The sequence below is a fragment of the Cherax quadricarinatus genome, chromosome 8, assembly GCF_038502225.1.
Source record: "Cherax quadricarinatus isolate ZL_2023a chromosome 8, ASM3850222v1, whole genome shotgun sequence".
Taxonomy (NCBI): Eukaryota; Metazoa; Arthropoda; class Malacostraca; order Decapoda; family Parastacidae; genus Cherax; species Cherax quadricarinatus.
The window spans coordinates 7,728,318-7,744,303 of record NC_091299.1 but is presented as its reverse complement, the minus strand read 5'-3'; the positions used below and the strand labels follow the sequence as shown (position 1 = coordinate 7,744,303).

General features: G+C 38.2%; 1 protein-coding gene across 10 annotated transcripts in view; it reads right to left on the bottom strand.

The window, feature by feature from the left end:
- Nucleotides 1–15,986, bottom strand: part of LOC128685375 (collagen alpha-1(XVIII) chain) — an 836,546-nt gene that overhangs the window by 68,072 nt on the left and 752,488 nt on the right. For 7 of the 10 annotated variants that reach the window (XM_070082820.1, XM_070082822.1, XM_070082825.1 and 4 more), the window contains 5 exons: nucleotides 12,998–13,096; nucleotides 12,207–12,221; nucleotides 10,452–10,574; nucleotides 7,279–7,479; nucleotides 6,941–7,076 (listed from right to left, as the gene is read on the bottom strand). In XM_070082820.1, coding sequence (XP_069938921.1) covers nucleotides 6,941–7,076; nucleotides 7,279–7,479; nucleotides 10,452–10,574; nucleotides 12,207–12,221; nucleotides 12,998–13,096 — 574 coding nt within the window. The remainder of the gene's footprint in view (nucleotides 1–6,940; nucleotides 7,077–7,278; nucleotides 7,480–10,451; nucleotides 10,575–12,206; nucleotides 12,222–12,997; nucleotides 13,097–15,986) is intronic. The other 3 variants (XM_070082821.1, XM_070082826.1, XM_070082827.1) reach the window with 2 other exon arrangements.

Below are 15,986 nucleotides of genomic sequence, written 5' to 3'. Positions count from 1 at the left end.
TATAACTATGTAAAAAACCCATAACTACTATATATAAGAAACCTATAACTATGTAAGAAATCCTATTACTACCTGAGTATACCTGGGGATCAATGCCCCCACAGCCCGGTCTGTGACCAGGCCTCGTGGTGGATCAGAGTCTGATCAACCAGGATCTTACTGCTGGGTGGCTAAAGCTCCCGCTTCACACACGGAGGGCCCGGGTTCGATTCCTGATGGGTGGAAACATTTCGACACGTTTCCTTACACCTGTTGTCCTGTTCACCTAGCAGCAAATAGGTACTTGGGTGTTAGTCGACTGGTGTGGGTCGCATCCTGGGGGACAAGATTGAGGACCCCAATGGAAATAAGTTAGACAGTCCTCGATGATGCACTGACTTTCTTGGGTTATCCTGGGTGGCTAACCCTCCAGGGTTAAAAATCCGAACGAAATCTTATCTTATCTTATCAAACTGACCTATGAACCACAGCCTGGCTGGTTGGGTACTGACTTTAGGTGTCTGTCTAGCACCTTCTTGAAGACAGCCAGGGGTCTATTTGCAATCCCCCTTATGTATGCTGGGAGGGAGCTGAACAGTCCTGGGCCCCTGACATTTACTGTGTTGTCTCTTTGTGTTCTTGTGGTGCCCCTGTTTTCATTGGGGGGATGTTGCATCTCCTGCCCAGTCTTTTGCTTTCATAGGGAGTAATTTTCGTGTGCAAATTTGGGATTAGTCCCTCTAGGATTTTCCAAGTGTATATTATCATATATCTTTCTCACCTGCACTCCAAGGAGTACAAATCAAGGGACTTCCATTCCCAGTAATTTAGGTGCTTTATTGTACTTATACGTGCCATGAAACTTCTCTGTACATTCTCCGGGTCTGCAATTTTGCCTGCTTTGAAAAGGGCCAGTAATAAGTCATCTTTATTTTCTGGGCACTTTAACAGACTTTGGATAAACAATTTCTCAAAGCATACAGGAAATCCACATGCCATATATAAATCTTTGTTGCATTGTTACTCACTCCCACAATGACAAGAGGAAAAGATTCACAGTTACACACTTTTTTTTCAGGGTTTTTCATCATTCTAGCCATCAATAGTATGAAGATAAATGTGCAAGCCTCGCACAGGCATTCAGCCTTCTACATTGCCACCTCCACTTTATATCCAACTACAGGGAATTAGTAGCATAGCATCCTTGGCAGAAATGTCAACAATTCTACACAGCCTTGTGCTACCAGTCAGCAGCATGGTGTCCAACATATCTGCTGATATTACCAACAACCAGCTTTAGATAACTACCAATTCATCCACCTCTATTAAAGATTCAATTTATAAGCAGGCTAGAACAACCCAATCAACTAATTCAGAAGGCTATGTGGTGGATGTTACAAGATGAAAGTAGGTGAAATGGTAGGGTTCCTCAAACTGAGAATTCATGAACACAAATATGCTTGCCTCTGTGATGATTTATGCCACAAGTGCATACAACATAGAAACAACAAGTGACATTTCATGAGACTACATGATGCTAATCTAGTCATCCATGAAAATGACCTGTGTAGATGGAAATGCTGAGGAGCCTCCCTTGTAGCAAGCCTTCCTCACAACAATCTCAATCATCATCCCACAGAAGTTGGGCAGCTTCAGGGTCTCCAAGTATTGGACCAATAAGTTGTTGACCAGCCTAGTCACAGGTATCAGGTGACACTAACCCATGTACACCGTCATGTCATACCTACTACTCATCGTGTGATCCCGTTACTTGTAACTGACTACCACCTCACTTCATGTAACCAGTTTCCACCTACTATACATGCTCCCATCTTAAATGTCTCTGTATCAGTTCTGAAGAAGCCACTCACAGTAAAACACTTCCTTTAAGAAATGTCATAACTGCAAGTGTGTGTATGTTCTTTCACATGCCAATATACAATGAATCTGTTTTTTAAGTAGTGCATCTATAAATAAAGTAATATGTTATTTTTATGTTGTGCAGCTACTAGTGTAACTCTTCACTGAAGAACTTGAGAAAAACTTTCTGATATGTAATTAAAACACAGGATTCCATAGACACATGCTTTTGCATATACTATACAGTTTGTATAATATAAATTTGCATATCATATACACATTACTACTATTATGCATGGAAATTAAGGTATGGGGTATTTATATTAAAGATTAAAGATTAAAAATTGTATTTCTTTGCATAGTTTGAGGAATGGTATTATGTACCCCAAATAACTCTTTTTGCTCTTTACCTATCTCTCATTTACTCTTACCTCACCCAAGGTACTTGTGCATGGGGGTCAACCACACCAAATCACCTTAAACCTTTAATAACCCAACAAAAAGCTACAGTGCAGTAGATTACCAGCTCCTGCACTAGACAGCACACTCCACCACTGTTTAAGAGCCTTAACTTGCTTAATATATAAAACATCCACATTATTATTGTGCCTACTACATACACAGAGCATTAAACTCAAATATTAACCCTCCTCTCAAACCCTTCCTTGATAACTACAACAGAACACACAGGCATAATACAAGGCACAAATCACTCTTCGATATCCCTCATTCAAACTTATAATTGTTTCAATTTTATTGTTTTAATTTGTGCTAAATTGTAATACTTCATATTGTAAATTGTGCTTGATGATTGTTCAACTATTTAATCATTACTTCAAACTTAAAATTCTTTCAACTTCATTGTTTTCAATTGTGCTATTTTGCAATACTGTATTCTTGTATTTACTATATCAAAACTGTAATTATTCTCTACCAAACTTACTAAAGCCATATAGCATGAACTAGTTGAATATTCAGTTTTCTTGTATTCACTGTAACTCACCTAATGACCACATGTACAATTACAGCACTGTTATTGCCTTATTTGTCTTAAGTTAGTTTTAAGTACAGGAAGGCCCCACTTATACGGCTGGTTAGGTTCCAGGCTACCGCCGTAAAGCGGAAACCGCCGTAAAGTGGAACACCCTTTTTTTCCACTTACAAATGCATACAAACACTAGATAACAAGTTTACACTATCATATATTAAGTTAGCAATAGAACCAGGCATCAAAAAACAATAAAAAAGTACAATACACACATAGTGCACTCATTACTTACCTTAAAATATTTATAGTCTTAATCTAAGGTGAGACAAGTAGTATTTATTGTAAGAAATCAAGTGTGGTATGTATGGTAGTCAGCCAGGCTACCATACCAGGCCACCCCACCCACACATACAATTCTATGATATTTAAGCATCCCAGAGTGATAAAATGTATATACAGTTCACTCATTACTTACCTTAAAATATAGGGTGAGATGAGTAGTATTTATTGTAAAAAATCAAGTGTGGTATGTATGGTAGTCAGCCGGGCTACTATACCAGGCCAACCCACCTACACATAATATTCTATTACATTTAAGCATCCCAGAGCGATAAAATGTATATACAGTTCACTCATTACTTACCTTAAAATATTTATAGTCTTAATGTAGGGTCAGGAGTAAGTAAATGAGATAAAACGAATAAATGAGAGAGAGAAAGAATGAGTGCATGAGAGAGGACAGGCGCAGAGTTATGTAAACAAACCAGGCGAAGGTAAGTTTTGTAAACGAAGTGTACACGTCTGGTTTGTGTACAAGTTACATTGTGTACAGGTTGTCTCTACATTGATACGGTAGAATAAATAAAGAAGAACACTCCCATTCTCATGTAACATCATTTTGAGAAGAAATGATGCTCTGAGTGAAGGCAATGGAAATAAGTCACTCTGACTTTTTTGGGTTATCCTAGGTTCTCTACACATATGTTGTTATGTATGATAATCTATGTAACTGTATTTGTGTATACCTGAATAAACTTACATACATACGAAAGGAATAATTTTCTACAGTTACCCCCAGTAACACATTTTCTCTTATGTTAGATTAGAGAAAATGTTATTCTTGGCATCACTTCTACAAGTTATCTGGCTACCACATCTCATATTTATGTTTATTTATTCTATTGTAGGGTGTATTTATCATCTTTTTATGTTATGTATCGTGTTTATTATATAATTTTGAAAAAAATATCATGGATGGATTAATGAAAATGTGTATATTAACGTAATACAGGAGGGCCCCACTTATACGGCGGGTTAGGTTCCAGGCTACCGCCGTAAAGCGGAAACCGCCGTAAAGTGGAACACCCTTTTTTTCCACTTATAAATGCATACAAACACTAGATAACAAGTTTACACTAACATATATTAAGTTAGCAATAGAACCAGGCATCAAAAAACAATAAAAAGGTACAATACACACATAGTGCACTCATTACTTACCTTAAAATATTTATAGTCTTAATCTAGGGTGAGACAAGTAGTATTTATTGTAAGAAATCAAGTGTGGTATGTATTGTAATAGCCAGGCTATTTCACCAGGCCACCCCACCCACACATACTATTCTATGATATTTAAGCATCCCAGAGCGATAAAATGTATATACAGTTCACTCATTACTTACCTTAAAATATTTGTAGTCTTAATGTAGGGTCAGGATTAAGTAAATGAGATAAAACGAATAAATGAGAGAGAGAAAGAATGAGTACATGAGAGGTGACAGGCCAGGCACAGAGTAAACAAACCAGGCTCCCACATCTTATATTTATGTTTATTTATTCTATTGTGGGGTGTATTTATCATCTTTTTATGTTATGTATCGTGTTTATTATATAATTTTGAAAAAAATATCATGGCTGGATTAATGAAAATGTGTATATTACCGTAATATACGACATTTAATGAGACTCCGTGACTATTGTTATTATCACCACTTGTGGAAGTTGTCTGCTACCACAGATCACATTTATGTTTATTTATTCTACTGTGGGGTGTATTTATCTTATTTATATGTTATGCATCGTGTTTATTATATAATTTTGAAAAAAATATCATGGATGGATTAATGAAAATGTGTATAATACCGTAATATACGACATTTAATGAGACTCAGTATTGTTATTATCACCACTTGTGCAAGTCGTCTGCTCACATCTCACATTTGTTTATTTATTCTACTGTGGGGTGTATTTATCTTATTTATATGTTATGCATCGTGTTTATTATATAATTTTGAAAAAAATATCATGGATGGATTAATGAAAATGTGTATATTACCGTAATATACGACATTTAATGAGACTCCGTGACTATTGTTATTATGGCGTCACTTGTGGAAGTCGTCTGCTACCACAGATCACATTTATGTTTATTTATTCTACTGTGGGGTGTATTTATCTTATTTATATGTTATGCATCGTGTTTATTATATAATTTTGAAAAAAATATCATGGATGGATTAATGAAAATGTGTATATTAACGTAATATACGACATTTAAATGACTCGATGTATGTAAGTTTATTTAGGTACAGGTATACATAAGTATAATTATCAGAGTATATATAAAATATGAAATAACTTTTAAAAACATTTGAAATTTTGGAGTTTCCAGACAAAATGGAGAGACTTAGTGCTTACTGAGCTCATGGAGAATGTTAACAAACAGGGTGGGGCACGGTGACCGTATTAGAAAGTCAGGTGGGGGGAGCCATATAGCGAGTTTTGGTCATAATTTGAAATGTCCGTATTAGCGGAACGCCGTAAAGTGAAACGCCGTAAAGCGGGGCCTTCCTGTATACAACATTTAATGACTCGGTGATTATTATTATTATTATTAGCATTTCTAACATGGCGTCACTTGTGCAAGTCGTCTGCTACCACATCTCATATTTATGTTTATTTATTATATTGTGGGGTGTATTTATCATCTTTTTATGTTATGTATCGTGTTTATTATATAATTTTGAAAAATATCATAGATGGATTAATGAAAATGTGTATTTAACGTAATATACGACATTTAAATGAGACTCGATGATTATTATTATCATTACTAATATGACATCTGGAGACATAAGACACTCTTACTGATTTTAATGTGTACCTGCACGCCAGCACAGTATGTAAGTTTATTTAAGTACAGGTATACATAAGTATAATTATCAGAGTATATATAAAATATGAAAAAACTTTTAAAAACATTTGAAATTTTGGAGTTTCCAGACAAAATGGAGAGACTTAGTGCTTACTGAGCTCACGAAGAATGTAAACAAACAAGGTGGGGCGCGGTGACCGTATTAGAAAGTCAGGTGGGGGGAGCCGTATTGCGAGTTTTGGTCATAATTTGAAATGACCGTATTAGCGGAACGCCGTAAAGTGAAACGCCGTAAAGCGGGGCCCTGCTGTATACCCAAAATGCTCTGCATATAAAGGGGCTTTTGTCATGTTCACCAAATTGTTACACTCCTTTGTACAAACATGTATCATGCTAAAATAAATTTTTTATTGTTATTTAAGGAAGGTGCCTTAATACTGTTGAAGGGCTCTTGATCCAAGTAACTGGGGTAATCCCTCTACTTCCTCAGATCAAATCTGCCTACCTCCACCCAGATTAAGATTTTATATGCCCCTGGGCTACAGGCACTGTGAGGCCCCCAGTGATATTTTTGAAAAGGAATAAAAGTTAAAGAAATATTAAATTTACATTTACAAGGCTAACCACAATTAAAATTCAAACATTTGCTTTGCGTAATTTCTTGGAAACAAATTTCTCCAAAACATCAGTAAACTGTAAGTTGTTGAGAATATCTCTGGAGGCCCTCCAGCTGGCAGAGGCCCCTGGACTGCAGACCCTAAAGCCCATGCCTTAATGTGGCACTGCCTCCACCCCTTCTATTCTCCAGGTACTGTATGACCATTATGGGTTTAGCTCGTCTCCATGTATTTAATAATAACATGCTTCACACTATACACAATATTCCATAAAAAGTATAATCATGGGTTTAATGGGTGACACAACACTGATTTTTAAGATTTTTTCAATATCATTCTTACCTCTCTGGCCATAACCTGGCTGACCTGGTGGTCCTGGTGGTCCTGGATCGCCAGGAAGACCATGACCAGGTGACCCAGTAGATCCGCGTGGTCCTTGGGGTCCTTCCATGGATACGCCTGGTATGCCAGGAGTTCCCTAAAACCATGAATACCATGAACTGTCTGAATTTTGTAGCATATGCCATGCAGTTTATGCAAACTCATTCTTTTGTGTCTAGACTTTCATGCATGATAAATTTGTTATGCAAGACTACTTTGAGGTCCTCCTTGGCCTTTGGGAGTGATAAACAATATAATGCACTGTAATTCAATCAGCATTTACAGCTTTACTCTCTCACCGGTGGACCTGGAGGTCCAGGCGGTCCAGGTACTGGGATGAACATCAGATTGTCATTTGTTTGAGAGCTTCCAGGTGGCCCAGGGGGTCCTGGAGGTCCAGGTGATCCAACTGGACCTGGGGGACCTGGTGGTCCAGGTAGGGCCACTGACACAGGGCCACCAGCAGATGGTGTGCCAGCAATGTCAGAGCTACTGCTGCCCTGGAAAGCAAGGGAAAATTTTACATTATTATATTCTTGGGAAAGCACTAAACCTCTAAGGTCACAGACAGTTTGGGTAATGGGAGGTAATTAGTTTAAATCCAGGGATGGAAAGGGCAGTTCTAATGTCTTGAATCAAAAATCCTTTGCCTCTTCCTCACTGATGTCACTTTCATCTTTGACATGAAACACTGAATCACCTCAAGAGAGGTTCTTGACTCTAGTGAGGAACTTCTGATCTAAGGAATTGGACCTGTGTTCCAATTCCTTGAATCAAGCCTAAATGCCTTTCATTCCCCCAGGTGCTGTATGACCCCCTAAGGGTTTACAGCTGGTTTGTTCAAAAAAAATAATAATGATAATGCGGTGAAAAGAAGGCTAGAGGCAGCAGAGATGTTATGTGAATTTGTTTCCATTATTTCTACTATCAGGCACTCCTTTGTCACTTTAATATAGCAATATTAGTATAAAAAACTAAACACAAGTTTCTTCTGACACTTAAATAAAAGTGCAGTTACCAACTGACATAATGCAGGTGTTCTTCATTTTATGTTACTGATTCATTCCAGGCCCACAGGAGCTGTACCAAACTAAAACAAGCCATAAACAATTAATTTCACATAATATGACTCTTCAATATATCATGCAAGTGGCACTGATCCCAAACAGTGAATGAATATTGCATATCCAGAATTGCTAATAGAACTAGGACATTCTGTAATAAAAATTTTACATAAAGGGGATCTGCATATAGCAATGAGTAACTTGTATTCACAATTACAGATATAAATATTGTACAGGATTCCCCTCATGGGTAGAATGAAAGGGGGCAAGGCAGCAGGGATTGATAGGATTTAGTTTTGGAGTGGTTGGTGCTATTATTTAATAAATGTAAGGAAGAGGGTAAGGTACCTAGGAATTGGCTGAGAGCTTGCATAGTTCCTGTGTATAACGGCAAAGGAGACAAAAGAGAGTGCAGAAATTATAGGGAATAAGTCTGTTGAGTATACCTGGTAAAGTGTATGGTAGAGTTATTATTGAAAGAATTAAGAATTAAGAGAGTAGAATAGCAGATGAACAAGGAGGCTTTAGGAAAGGTAGGGGGTGTGTAGACCAAGTGTTTACAGTGAAACATATAGATGAACAGTATTTAGATAAGTGTAAAGAGGTTTTTGTGGCATTTATGGATTTGGAAAAGGCATATGACAGGGTGGATTGGGGAGCAATGTGGCAGATGTTGCAAATGTATGGAATAGGAGGTAGGTTACTGAAAGCAGTGAAGAGTTTTTATGAGGATAGTGAGGCTCAGGTTAGAGTATGTAGGAGAGAGGGAGTTTAGTTCCGAGTAAAAGTAGGCCTTAGACAAGGATGTGTGATGTCACCATGGTTGTTCAATATATTTATAGATGGGGTTGTAAGAAAAGTGAATGCTTGGATGTTGGCAAGAGGTGTGGGGTTAAAAGATAAAGAATCTAACAAAGTGGGAGTTGTCACAGTTGCTCTTTGCTGATGACACTGTACTTTTGGGAGATTCCGAAGAGAAGTTGCAGAGGTTGGTGGATGAGTTTGGTAGGTATGTAAAAGAAGAAAAAAGCGAATATATGAAAGAGTAAGATGATGAGGATAACAAAAAAAATAGGTGACGAAAGATTGGATATCAGGGTGGAGGGAGAGAGTACAGAGGAGGTGAATGTATTCAGATATTTGGAAGTGGATGTGTCAGCAGATGGGTCTATGAAAGATGAGATGAATCACAGAATTGATGAGGGGAAAAAGGTGAGTGGTGCACCTAGGAGTCTGTGGATACAATGGAAGCAAAGAGGGGAATGTATGAGAGTATAGTTATACCAGTGCTCTTATATGGCTTTGAAACATGGGTGGTGAATGTTGCAACAAGGAGAAGGCTGGAGGCAGTGGAGATGTCATGTCTGAGAGCAGTGTATGGTGTAAATATAATGCAGAGAATTCGTAGTAATTAGGAGGAGGTGTCGGATTACCAAAACTATTATCCAGAGTGCTGAGGAGGGGTTGTTGAGGTGGTTTGGACATGTAGAGAGGGTGGAACAAAACAGAATGACTTTGAGAGTGTATAAATCTGTAGTGGAGGGAAGGTGGGGTAGGGGTCAGTCTAGGAAAGGTTGGAGGGATGGGGTAAAGGAGGTTTAGTGGGGGAGGGGCTTGGACTTTCAATAAGCATGCGTGAGCGTGTTAGATAGGAGAGAATGAAGACAAATGGTTTTCAGGACCTGAAGTGTTGTTGGAGTGAGGAAGGTAACATTTATGAAGGGATTCAGGGAAACCTGCAGGCCAGACTTGAGTCCTAGAGATGGGAAGTACAGTGTCTACACTCTGAAGGAGGGGTGTTAATGTTGCAGTTTTATAACTGTAGTGGCAAGACAGTGATAGAATGAATGATGATAAAAGTTTTTTTTTTTCGAGCCACCCTGCCTTGGTGGGAGACGGCTGATGTGTTAATAAAATAAAAAATAATAATAATAATAATCTTTATTTCTACAAGTACACATACAAGGTATACAGGCCTAGATGACATCAATGACATACTACTATATAGAAAGTCCCTTGTTATGCAGAGCACTTCAGGCAAATTAAGTCAATTTTGTCCCCAGGATGTGACCCACACCAGTCGACTAACACCCAGGTACCCATTTTACTGATGGGTTAACAATGGCCAGCAAGTATCTTAAGGAAACATCCTAATGTTTCCATCTGTACTGAGAATCAATCCCCAGACCACAGTGTGTGTGAGCTGAGTGCGCTAGCATTTGAGCTACGGAATTCCCTTTATGAAATTTACTGTTATGTAATCTCCCATTTCTATTGGAAATTCCGTATATGTATGTATATGCAATATACAATTGGTGTGGTCTGCAACGTGTATTGAAGTTTTCCAGTTTAGTATTTTTGCCATGTGCCTGAAGGCATTCATAGAAAATATTCATGATGACACTTACCAAAATTCCATTTAAAAAGCTGCCACTTGGAGGTCCAGGGGGTCCAGGAGGTCCAGGTTCTCCTTTCTGGCCAATTCCTGGGGATCCTGGAGGTCCTGGTTTACCCGGGGAGCCTGGGGCGCCCTTTAATACATAAGATTCATGGTATTTTGAAGAACAGTGAAAAAACTAGGAATTATGCATCCACATATATAAATAAAAGGGGCTAGCTGCCAACAGAAAAACAAAGAGTGGTTAATGTATTATTTTATAATATTGAATATACATATGTAAAATATACTTTTTTTTTATTATTTATTATCACACTGGCCGATTCCCACCAAGGCAGGGTGGCCCGAAAAAGAAAAACTTTCACCATCATTCACTCCATCACTGTCTTGCCAGAAGGGTGCTTTACACTACAGTTTTTAAACTGCAACATTAACACCCCTCCTTCAGAGTGCAGGCACTGTACTTCCCATCTCCAGGACTCAAGTCCGGCCTGCCGGTTTCCCTGAACCCCTTCATAAATGTTACTTTGCTCACACTCCAACAGCACGTCAAGTATTAAAAACCATTTGTCTCCATTCACTCCTATCAAACACGCTCACGCATGCCTGCTGGAAGTCCAAGCCCCTCGCACACAAAACCTCCTTTACCCCCTCCCTCCAACCTTTCCTAGGCCGACCCCTACCCCGCCTTCCTTCCACTACAGACTGATACACTCTTGAAGTCATTCTGTTTCGCTCCATTCTCTCTGCATGTCCGAACCACCTCAACAACCCTTCCTCAGCCCTCTGGACAACAGTTTTGGTAATCCCGCACCTCCTCCTAACTTCCAAACTACGAATTCTCTGCATTATATTCACACCACACATTGCTCTCAGACATGACATCTCCACTGCCTCCAGCCTTCTCCTCGCTGCAACATTCATCACCCATGCTTCACACCCATATAAGAGCGTTGGCAAAACTATACTCTCATACATTCCCCTCTTTGCCTCCAAAGACAAAGTTCTTTGTCTCCACAGACTCCTAAGTGCACCACTCACTCTTTTCCCCTCATCAATTCTATGATTCACCTCATCTTTCATAGACCCATCCGCTGACACGTCCACTCCCAAATATCTGAATACATTCACCTCCTCCATACTCTCTCCCTCCAATCTGATATTCAATCTTTCATCACCTAATCTTTTTATCCTCATAACCTTACTCTTTCCTGTATTCACCTTTAATTTTCTTCTTTTGCACACCCTACCAAATTCATCCACCAATCTCTGCAACTTCTCTTCAGAATCTCCCAAGAGCACAGTGTCATCAGCAAAGAGCAGCTGTGACAACTCCCACTTTGTGTGTGATTCTTTATCTTTTAACTCCACGCCTCTTGCCAAGACCCTCGCATTTACTTCTCTTACAACCCCATCTATAAATATATTAAACAACCACGGTGACATCACACATCCTTGTCTAAGGCCTACTTTTACTGGGAAATAATTTCCCTCTTTCCTACATACTCTAACTTGAGCCTCACTATCCTCGTAAAAACTCTTCACTGCTTTCAGTAACCTACCTCCTACACCATACACTTGCAACATCTGCCAATAATATACTTCTGCCCTGATATATTAGAAATACAGCTCAATAGTATCATTATTATTACAAACTGATACTTATACTAAACAGTAAAAGAGAAAACAATGACTGAGTCAAATACACATTTTGAGGTAGCAACACTGTGTCAGTATTAAAGACCGTGATGTGATAGATACTTACAATTTCCGTCACATTCTGAGAAGCAGCATAAAGACAACGATATTGCCCTTAATTATAGTTTTACTACTGACACTTCTCATCTTAAATCTCGAGCATCTTATAACTATAAGTATACAGTGGACCCCCGCTTAACGATCACCTCCCAATGCGACCAATTATGTAAGTGTATTTATGTAAGTGCGTTTGTATGTGTATGTTTGGGGGTCTGAAATGGACTAATCTACTTCACAATATTCCTTATGGGAACAAATTCGGTCAGTACTGGCACCTGAACATACTTCCAGAATGAAAAAATATCGTTAACCGGGGGTCCACTGTATAATGAAAAAAATATTCTCTAAACTCTCCAAATAAAAAAAATTCCAATAAATTTAACTTTCACAAATGAATGATTTCCCATATATAAAAACTTTACATAAAAAGAACATAGTTGGGAAAACATCAAAATGATTGTAATATAATCATGATTTCCATTAATTGCAATAGACTAAATGAACATGCTATCAGTTAGTATATAGAACTATGAAATTATGCTGAGAAGAAAGTTAGATATTTAATACTGTATGGAGTTTGCAAACTTATGCTAAGGCAAATGTCTTAGTAAATGAAAGTGCAGTAGCAGACAGCAAGTTCTTTCAATACCATGTAATCACTTATTGTATAAAAGTTGCATATTAATGCTCTCTTTGTGCATCTAGCCATTCACTAGCAATTCATCCATTTGTTAATTTTGTTTTTCATTTATTATATACTTTAGGGCCTGGCACAGGGGTCCTCTAGTCAGCACTTACCGGCCATCCTGGGAGACCAAGATCCCCAAGGGACCCTGCTGGGCCAGGGGGGCCCTGCTTGCCTCGCTTGCCTCTTCTCCCACGGTCGCCTTTATCACCCTGCAATATGTTAGTACCGGTGAGTCTTGAAGCCCGGATACTGCAAGCTGACAAGCTCAACCTCACCTTCGTCACACTTGACCACTGGGAGTTACTCATACTGAGGTGACTGCTTTTCTCAGAAAATGTCGTGGCATTTACAAGGAGTCATCAAACTCCTAGGCTTCATGAATTTGATGTTGATATCACATATCATTTCAAACAGTTTTAATAAGCCATTAAAATCTGTGTTGATTTATTAATATATTTTTGTCTTATTTTTTTATAACTTACTACATAACATTTTCTCATGTACAGAGGTATCTCTTCAAGTCAGTATGCATTTTTATTATGAAACCTCTTTTGAAAAGCATCACCCCTTCAAGTGGTTGACTCTCTCTTGTGAGTTCTGGTGCAGTGTGGTGTGTACCACCAGTTCTCCCACACGTGGAACAGTCTACCAGGTCATGTTAGTGGCAGGTTATGATGCATCAACTACTACAGGCTGGCCAAGGAAGATTTGTAAGTTAGCAAGAATCAAGCAAGTCCCTGATTGTCATAAAATGTGGATTCAAGTTCTCCTGTGCTTAAGTGTTATAATGGTAATAGTTTTAATTTTCAACACTTGTTCTCTTCAGTGTATGCAAGTAGGGTAATGGAATAATTAATACTGCAAGTTCAATATGTTTTTGATGATGTATATAACAGAAATATTATTACACTGTACACATTTGAGTCTAGGTAGATATATCATAGTTTCTTTATAAGAGTGAGGCAAATCACACTCATTATTTACTATTATATTCTGCTTATCTTGTGAGTACAAGAAAAAATGCATTAATTCTGAATACAGTTAAGTGCATTATGCTGATTCAAATACTAAAGTAATGGCATCAAAGCTACTACCAAATGCAATTGACTTCACAGCTTTTTCAGGAGCCATGATCAGAGTGAATAAGTACCAGCACACATATGTAACAAAGAGGACTGAAAGACAAAAGTATGTGGCAAGAATGTATAGGATTAAAGAGCTCAAAGAAAGGTGAAGAGATGATATGGTATAAACATGCCAAGAGCTGGCTCATGAGGAACAATACTATCCTAACAGAGAACATGTTTTACTGAAATGCATTGTAAACTAGTGGTTTTTTGTGCCTACCAATGTTTTATTTCATGTAAACTATATTGTTTGGCCCCACATTAAGAAATAAAAATTTATATTTTTACTTTATAGGTAGTTCTGATAGTTGAATGGGTGGTTTCTATGGTCAGTTAGAAGGCATACTAGTGAAGTAGCTAAGAGCTGAGCAATGAAATTGGCTTAAAACATGACTCAAAGTGGGTAAAATTCACTGATGCATAAACTGTACCCAGACTGCCAAATTTGTGCCTGAATTCTGTAAGTTTTCCAACAAATTTCATATTTTTCGTGTTATTACCTTGAGAAAAAGATTCTTTACCCTTTCAGAAGAAAAAATAATTCTCTCTCTTCTATATACATCTTAGTCCACATACATACAAACTTACTATAACTCACTTCTTGCATCCCACCTTTATTCTAACCCACAAAATTCTTGAATTTATATATTTATAATCCCTCTTGTCTCCCATAATTGATCATTTAATATTACTGCTACTCCTTCCTTAGGTCTGATTCTCTCTGATACACACTAAACTCATCTAAAGAACATTCAAACCTGCACTCAACTATAGACACATATACTAAACAAATAAATTCCCTCACCACCAAGCTGTCAGAACCTACACAAGATTGGAAGTAAAAGATGGAATCCCAGTGGAATACATGCTTCCAGTATCAAAGGGATATGACTGAACAAGACAAGCTCCTAGACTCTGTTATTTTAACCAGCTCAACGACAGCCAACCACCTCAGCCAACCACCAAATCAACCAAAACATCTGCTAATTAGTTTTATGTGACCTCTAGGCTTGTAATTCTGCCAATCCATAAAATATTACCACGTGAGCCATTACTTGTAATGGTTCAGGTGGTAATATTGAAATTGCACACAAAATCTACATTACTGGTAATGTAGATTTTGTGTGCAATTTCAAGATTATTTTACCGAACCCTACTCCACGTTACTACCTTACATTTGTATTAAGTTTAAATAAGATTGCAAAACAGTTAACTACTATTTCTTGTCTAGTTTTCAGTATAGTACTATGTACTTATTATCTTGTCTAGTTTTAATTAGTTACTATGTTTTAGGATAAGATAAGATTTCATTCAGATTTTTAACCCCGGAGGGTTAGCCACCCAGGATAACCCAAGAAAGTCAGTGCGTCATCGAGGACTGTCTAACTTATTTCCATTGGGGTCCTTAATCTTGTCCCCCAGGATGCGACCCACACCAATCGACTAACACCCAGGTACTGATTTGCTGCTAGGTGAACAGGACAACAAGTGTAAGGAAACGTGTCAAAATGTTTCCACTCGCCGGGAATCGAACCCGGGGCCTCCGTGTGTGAAGCAGGAGCTTTATCCACCAGGCCACCGGATTAGTCTGCCCAAAATGCCCCATCATGATAGTGGCTATCTTTGTACTTAGCAAATCAAAATTGCAAAAGAGAAAAAGGTAGCTTACGAGAGGTTTTTACAAAGCAAAAGTGTTATAAGAAGAGCAGAGTATATGGAGAGTAAAAGAAAGGTGAAGAGAGTGGTGAGAGAGTTCAAAAGGAGAGCAGATGAAAGAGTGGGAGAGGCACTGTCAAGAAATTTTAATGAAAATAAGAAAAAATTTTGGAGTGAGTAAAACAAGTTAAGAAAGCCTAGGGAAAGTATGGATTTGTCAGTTAAAAACAGAGTAGGGGAGTTAGTAGATGGGAGAGGGAGGTATTAGGTAGATGGCGAGAATATTTTGAGGAACTTTTAAATGTTGAGGAAGAAA